The 17,437-nt window shown below is 41.5% G+C and overlaps 2 protein-coding genes across 2 annotated transcripts in view; both read left to right on the top strand.

The window, feature by feature from the left end:
* LOC132397668 (fibrillin-1-like) overlaps positions 1-15,819 on the top strand; it is a 103,743-nt gene extending 87,924 nt beyond the window's left edge. The window contains exons 23-27 of the mRNA XM_059976437.1: positions 534-659; positions 1,922-2,047; positions 2,782-2,967; positions 10,012-10,230; positions 15,758-15,819. Of these exons, the coding sequence (XP_059832420.1) occupies positions 534-659; positions 1,922-2,047; positions 2,782-2,967; positions 10,012-10,230; positions 15,758-15,819 (719 nt within the window). The remainder of the gene's footprint in view (positions 1-533; positions 660-1,921; positions 2,048-2,781; positions 2,968-10,011; positions 10,231-15,757) is intronic.
* Positions 15,820-15,884: 65 nt separating this feature from the next.
* Positions 15,885-17,437, top strand: part of LOC132397669 (uncharacterized) — a 258,258-nt gene continuing 256,705 nt past the window's right edge. Inside the window, exon 1 of the mRNA XM_059976438.1 lies at positions 15,885-16,068. Coding sequence (XP_059832421.1) covers positions 15,885-16,068 — 184 coding nt within the window. The remainder of the gene's footprint in view (positions 16,069-17,437) is intronic.

Here is a 17,437-nt window from a genome sequence, read left to right on the forward strand (position 1 = left end):
TGGGTTATCAATAGTATTTATGTACCTTTACAGGTTGTTATCTGCCAAAATCGCTTGTATGGGGATGGGAACTACCCACTCCTCAATGTTTTTCCATTGAGCGTCATATGATGGTGCATGTTTCACTGCCTTTCATCTAATTCTATCTTTTTATCTCATTCGATCTCACTTGAGAATGCTTCCTCCCTTTTTGACTTGATGTGAACCTTCTAAATTGGAATAAGGAGCTAGATTTTGTACTCAGGAGTTCAAGGCAGGTGTTTGAGACCAGTGAACACTGAAGAGGGTTCGCTTTCAATGTGTTGCTCAGTGGTAAACCAGCCAGCTGTTGAATTGAAATGGCTTTTGAATTAATCTCACTACCTTACTTCCAGGCTTAAAATAACCCCAACAATTAGGATTTTGAAAACATGAAATCTGATCCTATAACTTTTATTCAAATGTTAAGATTTGAAAGAAATGGTATTGTTTTAGTGGAGAGCAAAGGCCTTTACTGAAAATAAAATTGAATGTAATATGCCCCTGTTTTTCAGATGTGGATGAATGTCTGCAGGACAATGGCGGCTGCTCCCAGCTCTGTGTGAACACGGTGGGCAGTTACCACTGTGACTGTCACCCAGGGTACACCCTGAGGCCCGGAAACAGAACATCATGCACAGGTTTGACCTTTTACATTTTATCCTTGAAGTTATATCATACTGTATAATTATAAACAAGAGAAAATCTGCAGATGCCGGAAATCCAAGCAACACACACAAAATGCCGGAGGAACTCAGCAGGTCAGGCAGCATCTATGGAAAAAAAAACACATTTGACGTTTTGGGCTGAAACCCTTCAGCAGGACTGGAGAAAAAGAAAAGATGAGTAGAGTTAAAAGGTGGAGGTGAGGGAAGAGAGAAATACAAGGTGATAGGTTAAACAGCAAGGGGCAGTGTTTAGGTATAGAGCTGGGAAGTTGATGGGTGAACGAGACAGGAGGCCATGGAAGAAAGAAAAAGGGGGAAGGAGCACCAGAGGGAGGTGATGGATGGGCAAGGAGATGTGGTGAGAGAGGGAAAAGGGGATGGGAAATGGAGAAGGGATGGGGAGGGGGTGTTGAGGGACATTACTAGAAGGTGGAGAAATCAATGTCATGCCATCAGGTTGGAGGTTACCCAAGTGAAATATAAGGTGTTCTTCCTCCAACATAAGTGTGGCCTCACCACAACAGTGGAGGAGGCCATGGATGGACATATCGGAATGGGAATGGGAAGTGGAATTAAAATGAGTTGCCACTGGGAGATCCCTCTTGTTCTGGTGGATGGAGCTTAGATGTGCCCCCAACACCCCCCCTCCATTTCCTATTCCCTTTTCCCTCTCCCACCTTATCTCCTTGCCCACCCATCTCCCCCCTCTGGTGCTCCTTCCCCTTTTACTTTCTTCCATGGTTTTCTGTCTCTTTCACCAATTAACCTCCCAGCTCTTTACTTCATCCCTCCCCCTCCAAGTTCCACCTGTCACCTAGTGGTTCCCTCTCCCCACCCCCACCCACTTTTAAATCTACTCCTCAGCTTTTTCTCTCCAGTCCTGCTGATGGGTTGTGGCCCGAAATGTTGACCATTGTTTTCCATAGATGCTGCCTGGTCTGATCAGTTCTTCCAGCATTTTGTGTGTGATATTGTACAATTAACTTTTTTTAAAAAGCAGGATCCATCTGTGATTGTAAATCTTGAACCTATGACTGAACTTGTCACGATGCAGAAAAATGGGACCCAGAGTAGGCCCTTTGGATCCGCTCCAGCAGTAAATATGATCCTTTACCTCACTGCCATAAGCCTGCTGTCTCCCCATACTCCACGTTATCCTTGTGAATAGAAATTTCATCTCTTCATTCTTCCACATTTCCTCTACCTCTGTTTGTTTATTTATCTACTCTTTTCAGATGTCAATGAGTGTGCCGATCCAGCGCTGAATCAGTGTGACAGCAACGCTCAGTGTCTGAACTCGATGGGTTCCTACCACTGTGAGTGCAAATCCTATTACAGAGGGAACGGGACACACTGTGAAGGTGAGTAACAAAATAACAACCTCACTCTGCTTGCCCATTATATATCATATATATAGTATGTGCTTGGTTTCAATGTCAGCGAGACCAAGAAGCTGATTGTTGACTTCAGGAGGAGGAAACCAGAGGTCTCTGAGCCAGTCCTCATCACAGGATCTTAGGTGGAGAGGGTCAGCAACTTCAAATTCCTCATTGTTATCATATCAGGATTTTTCTTGTGCCTAGTGTGCAAGGGCAATTACAAGGAAAGTAGAGCAGTGCCTCTAATTCCTTAGGAGTTTGTGAAGATTCAGCATGACATCTAAAACTTTGACAATCTTCTATACATGTGTGGTGGAGAGTATATTCACTGGTCACATTATGGCCTGATAACGAAACACCAATGCCCTTGAACAGAAAATCCTACAAAATGTACTGGATATGGCCCAGTCCTCTCTTCACAATGCTGCCATCAGGAAGAAGGTACAGGAACCTCTGGAGCCACACCACCTGTTTCAGGAACAGCTATTACTCCCCAAAGGCTCCTCAAGGCTCTTGAACAAAAGAACTTAATTCATGAAGATACATTAAGGCAACTTTTCTCATGTATGCTTAGGTACGTGAGCTGAAGTCTATTTAAGTGCTTATGATCATTGTGTGAATGAAGTGTAATACAGGAGATTATAGGAAAGAACAGAAAGGACCTTGAAAAAATTCATGGCTGTTCAGTGATTCATGTTAGTTTTCTTTGGTTTCAGGTTGCTTTTGCCCACCAGAAATTATCCCAGGATCTGTGGATCTCCAGGCTCTTTCAAGGAATTTCTGTCCCTGTACATCTGGTTTCATTGTGTCCAATAATTTTTCCAGCTACTACCAGAATAGTGCAGACATGTACTGGTTCTTCAACCTGGTCCAGGTGTCTAACTCCACTCACCTGTACACAGGTAACTCTCCGTTTCCAAAGATAAAGCAACAACTATAGTATGTGTATCATCTAATGACCAGATAGCAGAAGCTGGGAAGGAAAGAAGGAGCTTGTTCAATAATCCAGAGTGGGATTGACCATATTGCAGGAGTTTTAATAACATGTTCAAAACCCATCAATCTTCTTCATGACTTTGCTCATGTGATGTCAGTCATTACAATCAGTCATTAAATATTTGTTGCAGTGCGCATACTTGTCTGTGCTATGGAAACTATTCTTCCATTCCCTAAACTCACTTATTTGAGCAGCCAAACTTAATGGTCACTGGGAGGAGAAAATCAAACCTTGATTGATTATCTGGACATGCTCACTAGAATGTCTATTGGATGTACCTTTGATTTGTTCAGGAATGATCATTCAGGACGTATGTATATCCCTAATTTAGCAATACAGGATTGAGACATGTATGGCATCTTTAAAATAGCTTGCTCTGATTTAGCTGGTTCACCAAGATGGAATTAATAAAGTATTGGTGATTCATGGAGGTCATCTGATAGGGCATAGTAGAGTAATGAGAATGGCTCTAGGGGCAATGTTTTCTATTCTGTGTGGAATCTGGGAAGTCTGGGGGACTGGATGTTTCCCAGATAAACACATCTGCACCAGGTGCACCAAACTGCATCTCCTGAGAGAACATGTTAAGGAACTGGAGCTGCAACTCAATGACCTTCAACTCAAACAGGAGGATGGGAAGGTGATTGACAGGAGCTATAGAGAAGTAGTCACCCCTAGGTTTCAGGAGACAAGTAACGGGTAATAGCCAGGAGAAAGAAGGGAAATGCACAGTCAGTGCAGAGTACCCCCAATAATAAGTATATAACTTTAGATATTATTGAGAGAAACAATCTACCAGGGGGAGACACAGTGATCGGGACTCTGGCACTGAGTCTGGTACTGTGGCTCAGAAGAGCAGAGAGGTGAAGAAGACTACAGTGTTGATAGGAGATTCCTTAGTCAGAGGAACAGAGCTGAGGTTCTGTGGGTGTGATAGGGACATCTGAATGGTACGGTGCCTCCTTGGTGCCAGGATCAGGGATGTTTCGGATCAGATCCATGGTATTTTCAAGGGCGAGGGTGAGCAGCCGGAAGTCTCGGTGCATATTGGCACCAATGATGCAGGTAGACAAGGTGAGGAGGTCCTGAAGAGAGATTTTAGGAAGCTGTGAGCCAGGAGCTTCAGGGTGGTTATCTCTGGATTGCTACCTGTGCAATGTGCCAGTGAGAGTAAGAATAGAATGAGTAGGCAGATGAATGCATGGCTGAGGAACTGCAGCAGGGGGCAGGGGTTTAGATTTATGGATCATTGGAATCTCTTCTGGAGAAGATATGGCCTGTACAAAAGGGATGGGTTACACCTGAACTTGAGGGGGTCCAATATCCTTGGCTAGAGTTGTTCAGTTGGTTTTAAGCTAATTTGGCATGGGGACAAGAACCCCATGTGGACAGAGTGATAATGCTGAAGTTGAGGTTGTTTGTTTACAAGCCAAGACCATGTGTAGTGAGACTCCAAGCAAGGAGATGCTGATGATAGGGCAAAATTGCAGGCAACAGGATGAGTTGCAACATAAAGGGTGGACAAAATTGAAAAGTCTGAATACAGGACAGAAGGCACACGGTATATGGAACAAGGTAGATGAACTTGTAGCACAGTTGTAGGTTGGCATGTATAATGTTGTAGGCATCACTGAATCATGGCTGAAAGTTTAATCATGATTGGGAGCTCAATGTCCAAAGATACACATTGTATTGAAGGATGAGGGAGTGGTGTTGCTCTGTTGGTAAAAAATGAAATCACATTATTAGAAAGAGATGACATAGGGTCAGAAGGTATTGAATCATTGTGGATAGAGCAAAGGAACTGCAAGGGTAAAAAGACCCTGATGGGAGTTGTATACAGACCCTCAAACAGTAGAAAGGATGTGGTCTACAAATTACATTGGGAGATTGCCCAAAAGGGCAATGTTACAATCGCCATGGGGGATTTCAATATGCAGGTAGATTGGGAAAATCAGGTTGGTCCTGGATTCCAAGAAGAGGAATTTCAAGAATGCCTACAAGATGGCTTTTTAGAGCAGCTCGTGGTTGAGCTTACTAGGAGATCGGCTATTCTGGACTAAGTGTTGTGCAGTGATCTGGAATTAATTAGAAAGCTTAAAGTAAAAGAACACTTAGATGTAAGTGATTGTAACATGATCAAATTCACCCTAAATTTTGAGAGAAGATAAAGTCATATGTATCAGCAGACTAAAGGGAATTACAGAGGCATGAGAGAGGAGTTGGCCAGAATTGACTGGAAAAGAACACTGGCAGGGATGATGGCAGAGCAGCAGTGGCTGGAATTTCTTGAAGCGATTCCAAACGCACAGGATAGATACATTGCAAAGAGGAAGAGGTAGTCTAAAGGAAAGATGGCACAATCATGGCTAACAAGAGAAGTCAAAGCCAACATAAAAGCCAAAAAGAGGGCATATATTGGAGTAAAAATTAGAGGATTAGGAAGCTTTCAAATACCAACAAAAGCAACTAAAAAAAGTCATTGAGAAGGTAAAGATGGAATACGAATGTAAACCACCTAATAATATTAAAGAGGATGCTGAAAGTTTCTTCAGATACATAAAGTGTAAAAGAGAGGTGAGAGTGGATATTGGATCACTGGAAAATGATGCTGGAGAGGTAGTAATGGGGGGACAAGGGAATGGCAAACAAATTGAATAAGTATTTTATGTCAGTCTTCACTGTGGAAGACACTAGCAGTAAGGTGGAAGTTCCAGGGGTCAGGGGCATGAAGTGTGTGAGTTACCATTACAAGGAAGAAGGTTTTTGGGAAACTGAAAGGTCTGAAGGTTGATAAGTCATCTAGACCAGATGGTGTACACCCCAGAGTTTTGAAAGAGGTGGATGAAGAGTTTGTGGAGGTGTTAGTTATGATATTTCAAGAATCACTAGATTCTGTAATGGTTCTGGAAGACTGGAAAATTACAAATGTCACTCCGCTCTTCAACAAGGAAGAGAGGTAAAAGAAAGGAAATTACAGGCCAATTAGCCTGAATTCAGTGGTTGGGAAGATGTTGGAGTCGATTGTTAAAGATGTGGTTTCGGGATACTTGGAGGCACATGATAAAATAGGCCATAGTCAGCATGGTTTCCTCAAGGGAAAATATTGCTGACAGATCTGTTGGAATTCTTTAAGGAAATAACAAGCAGGATAGACAAATGAGAATTGGTTGATGTTGTCTACTTAGATTTATAAAAGGCCTTTGACAAGTTACCACACCTGAGGCTGCTTAACAAGTTATGAGCCCATGGTATTACAGGGAAGATTCTAGCATGGATAAATCAGTGTCTGAATGGCAGGAGGCAAAGAGTGGGAATAAAGGGAACCTTTTCTGGTTGGCTGCTAGTGACTAATGGGGTTCCACAGGGGTCTGTGTTGAGACCAATTATTTTTACATTATATGTTAATGATTTGGATCATGGAATTGATGGCTTTGTTGCAAAGGTTTCAGACAATTCAAAGATAGTTGGAGGGGCAGGTAGCTTTGAGGAAGTAGAAAGGTTACAGAGGGATCAGATCAGATTAAGATAATGGGCAAAGAAGTGGCAGATGGAATACGGTGTTGAGAAGTGTATGGTCATGTACTTTGGTTGAAGAAATAAAAGGGTTGACTATTTTCTAAATGGAGAGAAAATACTAAAGACTGAGGTGCAAAGGGAGTTGAAAGCCCTTGTGTTGAATTCGCTAAAGGTTAATTTGCAGGTTAAGTCTGTGGTGGGGAAGGCAAATACAATGGAGGACTAGAATATAAAAGCAAGCATGTAATGTTGAGGCAGCACTGGTAAGGCCTCATTTGGAGTATTGTGAGCAGTTTTGAGCCCCTTGTCCTAAAAAGGATGTGCTGAAACTGGTGAGGATTCAAAGAAAGTTCATGAAAATTATATTGTGATTGAATGGCTTATCATTTGAAGAACATTTGATGGCTCTGGGCCTGCATTCACTAGAATTCAGAAGACTGAGGGGTGACCTCATTGAAACCAATGGAATGATGAAAGACCTTGATAGAGTGGATGTGAATAGGATGTTTCTTATGGTGGGATAGTCTAAGACCAGAGTGCATAGCCTCAGAATAGAGGGGCGTTCTTTTAGAATGGAGATGAGGAGGAATTTCTTTAGCCAGTGAGTGGTGAATCTGTGGAGTTCTTTGCCACAGGCAGCTGTGGAGGTCAAGACTCTATATATATTTAAAACCAAGGTTGATAGATTCTTGATTGGTCAGGGCATGAAGGGATATGGAGAGAAGGCAGATGATTGGGGCTTAGATGAAAATTGGATCAGCTATGGTGAAATGGTGAAGCCAAACCAATGAGCCAAATGATCTAATTCTGCTCTTATATCTTATGGTCCTGTGGCCTTATGGTATGTCAAATTGTCCCATATCCAGTAATTGGTGCAGTTCCTTCCAGTGTCCTCCAACAGTGGGACCTTGCTGGTAAGAACTTGAAATTACACAAATCTGTGTGATTGACAACATTTGATCTTGAAACATTAAATCCTCTTTTCCCTTTGTTTGGTTCCTTGAACAAAGCAAAAATGCTAGCATAAGTTGTATGGATGTTTGCTGACTGATAAGCTGCTTGAGGAGCACAGCAGGTCAGCTAGCATCTGTGTAGGAAAATGGACATGTGACATTTCAGGTCAAGATCCTTTTCCTGGATGGAAACATAGAGGGGAGATAGCTGACATGAATAGGTGAGGTTTCGGTGTGGGTCGAGAGCTGGCAAGATCCAGATGAGGAGGGTTGATTGGCAGATGGAATCAGGTGGGAGATAGAAGGGTGGAAATTGTGACAGATGCCAGGAGGTGATTGATGGTGTCTCCATCGTGTAACATTGATGTAAGTAGATGTAGCTCCTTCCGTGACAGAAGGCTTTTTGTTCATTTAATTATCACCTCAAACATAATACTGACAAAAAGATAAGTTATTCTTAAAATATAAGCCTGCCTGATAACTATTAAAGCTTAATATTATCTCAGACTATAGCTGCTTTAACTCCAGTATAACTCAACTCAAAATTAACCCAAACACAGCAAACCATAATTTCTCTAATAGGTTGAGCTACTTAACAATGATACATTCACCCGTTCCAAACTCTATCCTACAATGAGTCCATGTCATTGACCTCCCATAAGATGAAAAAAATGGACCAAAATGCTAAATTATTCAATTGAGAATGAATCATCAAATTATCCACACAACCACAACAGGGTTTTATCAAATCATACGGTACATATTAATTTTCTTCGCCACACTTGATCTCTCAACCGTAATCAATCAGACAAACCATGCATTAGTTATAACTCGACAAACAATGTTAAAAGTATCATTTAAGAGCATCTCAAATTGTACTGTAGCATTTACATTAACTTGCACATAATGCAGTATAATTCAGATGTTCTTCCATTTCTAATAAAGTGGACAAAGCATTCTAATTGCACACAGGCAGAAACCACAAATGGTGTTGTGACAGTACACACAAGAGATTCTGCAGATGCTGGAAATCCAAAGCAACACACACAAAATGCTGGCAGAACTCAGCAGGTCAGTCAGCACCTATGGAAGTGAATAAACAGTCGACATTTTGGGTGAGACCTTTCATCAGGACTGAGAAGGAAGAGGGAGGAAACCAGAATAAGGAGGAGGGGGACAAGCCGTGAGGTGATAAGTGGAAAAGGCAAAGGGTTGGAGAGGAAGGAATCTGATAAGAGAGGAGAGTGGATCATGAGAGAAAGAGAAGGAGGATGAGCACCAGGGGGAGGTGAGAAGATGTGAGAGGCCAGAGTGGGGAAATGAAGAGGGAAGGGGAGGGGAAAAATTACCAGAAGTTGGAAAAATTGATGTTCATACCACTAGGTTGAAGACTAGCGAGATGAACTAAGAGGTGTTCTTCCTCCAACTTGAGAGTGGCGTCATGGCAGAAGAGGAGGCCATTGACCAACATGCTGAAATAGGAATGGGGATAGGAAAGAAATTTTCCATTTTGTAGATAGTGCAGAGGTGCTCGACAAAGTGGTCCCCCAAGTTATGTCAGGTGTCACCAAAGTAAAGGAGGCCACACCATGAGCACCGGATACGGTTGTCTACCCCAGCATATTTGCAGGTGAAGTGTTGCCTCACCTGGAAGGACAGTTTGGGCCCTGAATAGAGGTGAGGGAGAAGGTGGATGGGTAGGTGTAGTACTTTTGCCCTTACTGGGATAAGTGCCAGGAGGGAGGTGAGTGGGGAGGGACCAATGCAAAAGGGAATGATTCCTGTGGAGAGTTGGGGAGATGGGTTAAAGGTGCATTTGGTGGTAGAGTCCTGTTGAAGTTGTGGAGAATAATGTGTTGAACACAGAGGTCCATGGGGTGGTAGGTGAGCACAAGAGGAACTGGATCCCTGTGAAGGCAGCAGGAAGATGGAGTTCAGGAAATGGAGAAAATGTGGGTGAGGGCAGCATCAATGGGGAAGTTCTTTGAAAAAGGAGGACATATTTGATGCCCTGGAATGGAAAGCCTCATCCTGGGAATAGAAGTGGTGAAGACAGAGGAACTGAGAACGGTTGTGATAGTAGTCAAACAAGCTGGTTGCTGGGAGCTAGTTACTGGCTGAGGTCAATGTGAGAACTCACCAGTTGTTAAGATCTCAGTTAGAATATGTCTGAGAGAAAAGTCTTAGTTCATTATTTTCTGGGAAGATAACCTGCTGTCCTTCAGTCCCCAACCAATTTATTGACAATGCAGAACCCTGTCAGTACTGCAGGAAGTTCCATGCCTGGAAATGTTCTTAGTTCTTTGAAGGATATCCTGAGTCGACAGCATTTTGGTTCAAAGGCTAGAATGCCAATATGAGACAGGTTCACCCCTGTCAATTAAAAGGATATGGTGGTACTGAGTATGTCTGAAGCTGTGTGTGAACTGTTGGAAAAATAGTGCTGTAAATAACTAGGGCACATGTTTTACCCCCAGGAATCCGATTCAGGGTGGACTTGCTGAATGTGACATCCCAGGAAGATCACATCTCCTTTGGCTGTGGAATGAATCCTGATCAAGACATGCGATTCAATTTGACTGAGGAAATCTTAGATACCAGCAACTTTTGTGTCTCCAACTGCACCAACATGTGGGTTCACTTCCATTCTGGTCCACAAATTCCAAACACAACATTCAACATCTACTATGAAATGGGTGAGTTCTGCCTCAGTTTTTTCTCACTCTTTGCTGTCTCATTATCATCAAAGCCTCACAATTGTAAATCATACCAATGGTCAACGTGGCTTTGTGCGTAGTAGGTCACGTCTAACCAATATCAAGGAAGTCACCAGGAAAGTTGATAGGAAAGGCAGAGGATGTTGTCTACATGGACTTTAGTAAAGCCTCTGACAAGGTCAGAAATGGGTGAAAATATAAATATATAAGACTAACAACATTAAGTCAGCTGCAACATACTGATAGAAAGACAAATTAAAATTAGCAAAAATTCTTTCCTCTGGAAGACAGGCAATTTACAAGAGATCTGTAAGAGTCTGTGAAGGAACTGGAGATTAGTTCATTTAAGTAGTGCTCCCAGTAACAAGTTGCAATAGATACGGTTGGTAACAATACTCTCTAACTTCTAAGATTAGATTTAGTGTTGTTCTCTACTGAGAAATCAAAGTAGATGAATCAAACCTTACTTTCAATGAGAATCAGCAACAGCAATTTTGTATGAGAAATATTCATACAAAGTTTTAAAATACATAGAGAGAGACTTTAAAGAGCAATCCTTCACTTAGAGAGCCCACTCAGATGATAGTAACATGGCAAAATTGAATCCACAAAGGAATCTCCTTTTACATTGTGTACAAATTAAATGAGGTGTGCATTGGAAAAATGTAATGTTTTTAAGAATGGTGTGGCAAACGAGAAGTTGGTGGGGGTGGGTACCTGCATTACTGAGCCTTTAGTGCAGTTCTCCTACAGGAATAGAAAAAATATAAAATTGTGTTCTTTGTTAGGCATTCATGAATGCAAAATTAATGCTCAGTGTACACTAAAAACCTTCAAAAGTCTAAAAGACTTTTGCTTTCTGAGCAAGTATGGCTGTAAGGGAACAGAAGCAAGATGAACACTATCTCGTTATTCCTGTCCTTTTTGCGCTATTTATTTATTTTGTAACTTACAGCTTATTTTATGTCTTTACATTCTACTGCTGTCATGAAACAATACATTTTGTGTCATAAACCTGATTCTGACTCTAAAGGCAAATTGTCACATGATTCAGTCATGGCATATCTAGATCTATAAACAGGGGCAACACAGGCAACCATCAAAGAAAAATCAGATTCCCCCCCCCCCCCCCCCCCAGGTAGAAATTGAGCTCAGTGTAAGCATATACAAAGTGCTTTGATATCCCTTAGGTCCCATACCACCAGGTTCAGGAACAGTTATTTCTTATGCAACATTATTAATATCCTACAACCATCAGGCTCTTAAGCTGCCGAGGATAAATTCATTCACCACAACTGTGAGCTGATTCCACAGCCCATAGACTCACTGCAATTCATAATCTCAGTTTTATTTATTTAGTTATCTTATTTATTTTCAGTACAATTTATCTTCTATCGTACATAGGTTGTTTGTGATCTTTATTTATGTACAGTAATTCATAAATTATATTGTATTTCTTTATTTTCCTGTAAGTGCCTGCAAGAAAATGAATTTCATGGCAGTATGTGCTGATATACACGTACTTTGATAATAAATTCGCTTTGAATCAAATACTAAACAGGAGACTGGCTTCAAATAACAAAATGGCAAATTTAAGCATATGGTCACACAAACATGAGAAAATCTGCAAATGCTGGAAATCAAAGTAATGCACACAAAAAGCTGGAGTACTCAGCAGGCCAGGCAGCAACTATGGAAAAGAGTAACTAGTCGATGTTTCTGGCTGAGACCCTTCATCAAGACAGTCCTGCTGAGTTTCTCCAGCATTTTATGTGCATTAGCTTAAGTGTATGGTGTAAATAAACAAATTGGTGGGTTTTGTTAAATCAACTAAAAGGCAAAATGTTGAGTGAGGAAGAGAACAAGATTCTCAAATATTGAGTGAGCAAGGGAGCTCACTTCTCAGACATCAGACAAGAAGAAGAACCATTTTCCCAGAATTTTATATATTAATATAATAGTGCATCAGGCAGATGAGCCTTTAAAATGTTAATTATCCAGAACTGATAATAAAATAGTTTGTGCTTATTACCAACACTTTCTTCAATCATTCACAAGAGAAAAATAAGCAGCATGATCTTTAAAGTACAATTATTATTAATGATCACATACACAGTATAAATGATCATTCCAAAATATTTTATGTGTATGCTTGTGCATTGAATATATTGCTTGTTGTCTGGGATAGGATAAATAAGGTTTATTTAACAGAATTAGCCCTCTCAGACCAGCAGTTCAGTGGTATCTGTGCAAGCTTTCATGCTTTTATATTAAAGAAATTCAGCGACAGCAGTCAGTTGCTCAAGTCCTGTCCTTGGTCTAGACTGAATAAGCAACCTGCCTCCAGGTTGATGAGATGTCAGCTTTGTCTATTTCCAATTGGAAGTAGCTGTATCTAATGAAATGTGAATTCTCAAGTCTCTCATTGGCTTACAGACTCCTCAATTTGTAAAATCAGAGGCAGTCTTGGTGTGATGTTCTTTCCACCCAATAGGGCACACAGCAGAGCCCAGCACTGATACTGAGGCTAACAATCATCCTGTTGGTGAGGGGGAAAGATGCATATAGAGGTCACTCCATGAACTTCGAGACATTTGTAAATGGTGGAACTGCAGTGAAGTTGTCCTCCTTGTGAGATCCATGTTGGCTCCTTTGACTTTGCTCATTTTGCATGATTGTCCAATCTCTATTTAGCTGTTAATTTCACACTCCTCTCCACTTTCATTTTCACTGAAGTAAAGGGAAGAATGAAGGATAAGGGTGATTGGAACAATGTTGTCTCTTGAAGCCGAGTATATTGGATGGCACAGACCCATGTATTGATCAGTATGTCAGTAAAAGGGTAGGAGGCCACACTCTTACTCAAGAGAAAATGAAATTCCATCCATTCCTTTACTGATATCACAGTGTCATTTCTGACCTTTGCAGAATGGTATCCCTGCCGGAGAGTGGATTGTGATGGAACTGCAAGCTGTGGCTCAGATAGGTCAGGATATCCGGTGTGTATCTGCGTGCCAGGCTGGAGTGAATCAGAGACCGGATGTTATGGTAAGTTTGCGCCATACACACAGATCACTGGTAACATTTTCCAATAAGTACTGTTTCTGGATTTGGGTGAGCAGCGGCAGGAAGCTGGAAATTTTACCATTAATACCAATGGTCTGCCTGGCCTACAATCTCAGCTCTGAGTCTAAGGGTTACTCCACCGACTCAGAACGTCATTTGGGTCAAATTCCTTCCCTATGTTGTTATGTTGTTAGTTTTTCTGTTGTACCGGACAGAAATAGACACTTAAGACCACTACATCCATTCCAACCATCAAGCTTCCATCTACACTAACCCTTTTCTAGAAATTCCTCATGACACATGTGCAAACTCCACACAGACAGCACCCAAGGTCAGAGTGGTGCATACTTGAACACCTTTTTAAGTAAACACAAGCCACTGGAGTGAAAGGCCTGGGTAGAGTGGATGTGACCAATTGACCTACTAGCCTGTATGTCCTTGGAATGTGGGAGGAAACCAGAGCACCTGGAGGAAACCCACATGGTCATGGATAAAGCACACAGACACACTCCTTGCAGGCAACAGTGGAACTGAACCTGGTTTGTTGGAGCTGTAATATTGTTACACTAACTGCTACATTAGCCTGACTAATTCTCATCCTATATTTTATTGTCGTCTGGTCTCCATGACTTAGGCTGCATTTGACAGTACATGCAATAAGTCCCAACAGTTAAAAGGAGAATCAGGATTCTCCAGAGCCAACTAGCTTGTCTTTGCAAATCTTTACATATCATCATTGTTAACTGCAAGAGAAATGTACGATTTATTTAATAGAATGAAATACTTGTGCCACTAATTCCTCTTTCATTAGTTGCCTCTGACTTTGTCATTCCCTGCATCTAGACTTCATCAATGCATTCAAAACAAGTCAACCACTCGTGCTGCTCCCTGGCCAGTTAGCTGTGTGCAGTGATACATTAATCATGGTCTATATACATTCTAACTATGCATAAGAAATACCATCCAGAATTTTGCTGCATGCTGATGTAGTTTTGTTGCTTGCTGAGGAATTGCGAACAGAGTTGATTATTATGCAGTTCAAAGTAAATTAATTATCAAAGTACAGACATGTCATGATATAAAACTCTGAGATTCACTTTCTGTAGGCATACTCAGTAAATCCAAGAATCTTGATGGAATCAATGAAAGAATGCACCCAACAGGACAAACTAATGACCAATGTACAAAAGACAACTAACTGCAAATTCAAAAGAAAAAAATGAAGAAATAATAATAAATAAATAAGCAATAAATATTAAGAATATGGGATTAAGAGTCTTTGGGAAAGTGGGCCCTGAGAGTTCAGTGATGGTACTCACCCCATCACTGAGCAGTTGTGGAAACAACTCAGCGATGGGTCGAGTGAAGTTGAGTGTAATTATCCCCTTTGGTTCAAGAGCCTGATGGTTGAGAGGTAATTGGTGTCAGTGATGTGAGTTCTGAGGCACCTGTACCTTCTTCCTGAAGGCAGCAGTGAGAAGAGAGATGACCAGAGTGGTGAGGATTCCTGATGAAGGATGCTGTTTTCCTGCGACAGCATCCGATGTAGGTGTGCTCAGTGGTGGAGAGGTCTTTACCTGTGACGGATTGGGCTATATCCACTGTTCTTTTTAGGGTTTTTCATTCAAAGGCTTTGGTGTTTCTCAAATCCCATTCAACCCATCAATGCACTCTCCACCACACATCTATACAAGTTTGTCAAAGCTTTAGATGTCACGCCAAACCTTATCAAACTTCCATGAAATCCTGCCATGCTTTCTTCTTAATTGTACTTACATACTGGGCCCAGAACAGGTTCCCTGAAATAACAGCACTAAAGAATTTAAAGTTGTTGACTCTCTCCTTTGATTAGACCAATGACAGTGCCTTAGAAACCAAAATATCTTGAGCTCTGCACAAAGTCTTGACAAGTTTCTCCCGCATTTTAAATCTGGTGCTAAACTCCATAAGCAGTGGCTTCTGCTATCTCAAGCTCTGCAGAAAGTCCCAACCTGTCCCACATGATTTTTAAATCTGTTGCTAAATCAACAAGAAATGGCTTATGTGATCTGAAACTCTGCAGAAATTCATGACAGGCCTCGCTGACTTTTTAAATCTGTGCTAAAATCCACAAACAACAGTTTTGTAATTTTTATCCCTGCAGAAAGCTTGCTTGCTTTTAAAATCTGGCCAGAAACTCAGCTGGACTAGTCACATCAATACCATATTTGCAAGAGTTTATTAGAGACTGGATCACGCTGAATCCCAGAGTTTTTCCATCAGCTAGAAATACCAGTTCAGGATTAGAGCAGTAATTATCCCGATTGGATTAGTCCTACTTTTCAAGAACAAGCCATACCTTGGCAATTTTCCACATTGTTGGGTATTGGAACATATCTCCTATCAGGCTGGATCTATCAAGAGTCAGACTGGAACTTGTAATCTTCTGGCTCACTGAAAGATGTTGCCAACAAGCAAAAACTGACACTTGATGTCCTGGAAAATCTTTCTGGAGCTCAGTAAGGTCTCATACCAGAGAAACCATCTACTCACCTGTTTACCTCTCTTCTTGCCCAGACATTAGGAACATGGTGCAGACTATAACTGCCAATGTCACAGGACCCAACATCACACTGACGTGGATGGTCAATCCGCTTCCAGGAATGGTGATCCTCAACTATCGAATCATTGCCAACTGCACAGACCACACCGGTGGGGTCCAGCAGATTCACAGCTCCCAGCCTGCAAACATGACCACTTTGGTTTTAACAGGTAAGGTGTTCCAGATCCACTCTCATTCCTGTAGCTATTGCTTATCTAAATGAGGCCTTCAGTCCATAAATCTACAGTAACCAAGCCTGGGAAACTTGTAAAAATCACGTTCTGTAACAGGGCTTCATATCCCCTGTGAGCTTCCTTCACCTCCCAGGCATTGACTTTGACTGGAATCATTTCTGTCCCCACCCCTCCTGGATGAACTCAAGCAGTCAGTATTAAGAGGATGTGCTAGAACTTCTGAAAAACATTAGTCCCTAGATTACAATAGGAATCGAGGGAAGAGATTGCTGCACCATTTGTGATGATCTTACTGGCCACAGGAGCAGTACTAGGGTGGAACACATTATTCATTTGTTCAAGAAAGGGAGTAAGGATAACCCTGGGATTTATAGATCAGTGAGTCTTACTTCATTGGTGGGCAAACTATTGTGGAGGATTCTTAGACACAGGATTTATCAGTATCTGATCAGGGAGAGTCAGCATGGCTTGTGAGGAGCAGACCATGTCTTACGAGCCTGATTGAATCCTTAGAGGATGTGACAAAGCACATTGATGAAGATAGAGCAGTGGATGCGATGTAAATGGATTTTAGTAAGGCCTTTTATAAAGTTCCTATGGTAGGCTCTTTTAGAAGGCCAGGACACATGGGATCCAAGGAAACTTGAATGTGTGAGTACAGAGAAATTTGGCTGCGTGGATACATAATTGTGCTTCCGATAGAAGGAGATATTAGATGGAGAGTATTCTGTCTGGAGGTCGGTGACAAGTGGTGTTCCACAGGTATCTCTTCTGGGGCCCCTGCTCTTAGTTTTATGGAGAGTATTGAATGTGTAGTAGGTTGCCATGGGATATTGACAGGATGCATATCTCGGTCGAGAAGTTGCAAATGGAGTTCATCTCATAAAAGTGTGGAGTGATTAACTTTGGAAGGTCAAATTTGAAGCTATATTACAAAGTTAATGGCAGGATTCTCAGCAGTGTGGAGGAACAGAGGGATCTTGGGCTCCAAATCCAAAGGTGTCTCTAAGTTGCCATGTAAGTTGATAGAGTGGTTAAGAAGGTGTATGGTGTGCTAGCCTTCATACATCTTCAAGAGTCTCAACATAATGTTGCAGCTCTATAAAATCCTGGAATATTATGTTCCGTTCTGGTCACCTCATTATAGGAAGGATGTCGGAGCTTTAAAGAGGCTGCAGAGGAGATTTACCAGAATGCTGCCTGAATTAGAGGGCCTGTCTCATGCAAATAGTTTGAGCAAGCTAGAACTTTTCTCTTAGAAGTGAAGGAGGATGAGAATTGTCTTGATAGTGGTGTACAAGGAGATAAAGAGAGATAGCTAGAGTAGATAGGCAGATACTTTTTC

The sequence above is a fragment of the Hypanus sabinus genome, chromosome 8, assembly GCF_030144855.1.
Source record: "Hypanus sabinus isolate sHypSab1 chromosome 8, sHypSab1.hap1, whole genome shotgun sequence".
Taxonomy (NCBI): Eukaryota; Metazoa; Chordata; class Chondrichthyes; order Myliobatiformes; family Dasyatidae; genus Hypanus; species Hypanus sabinus.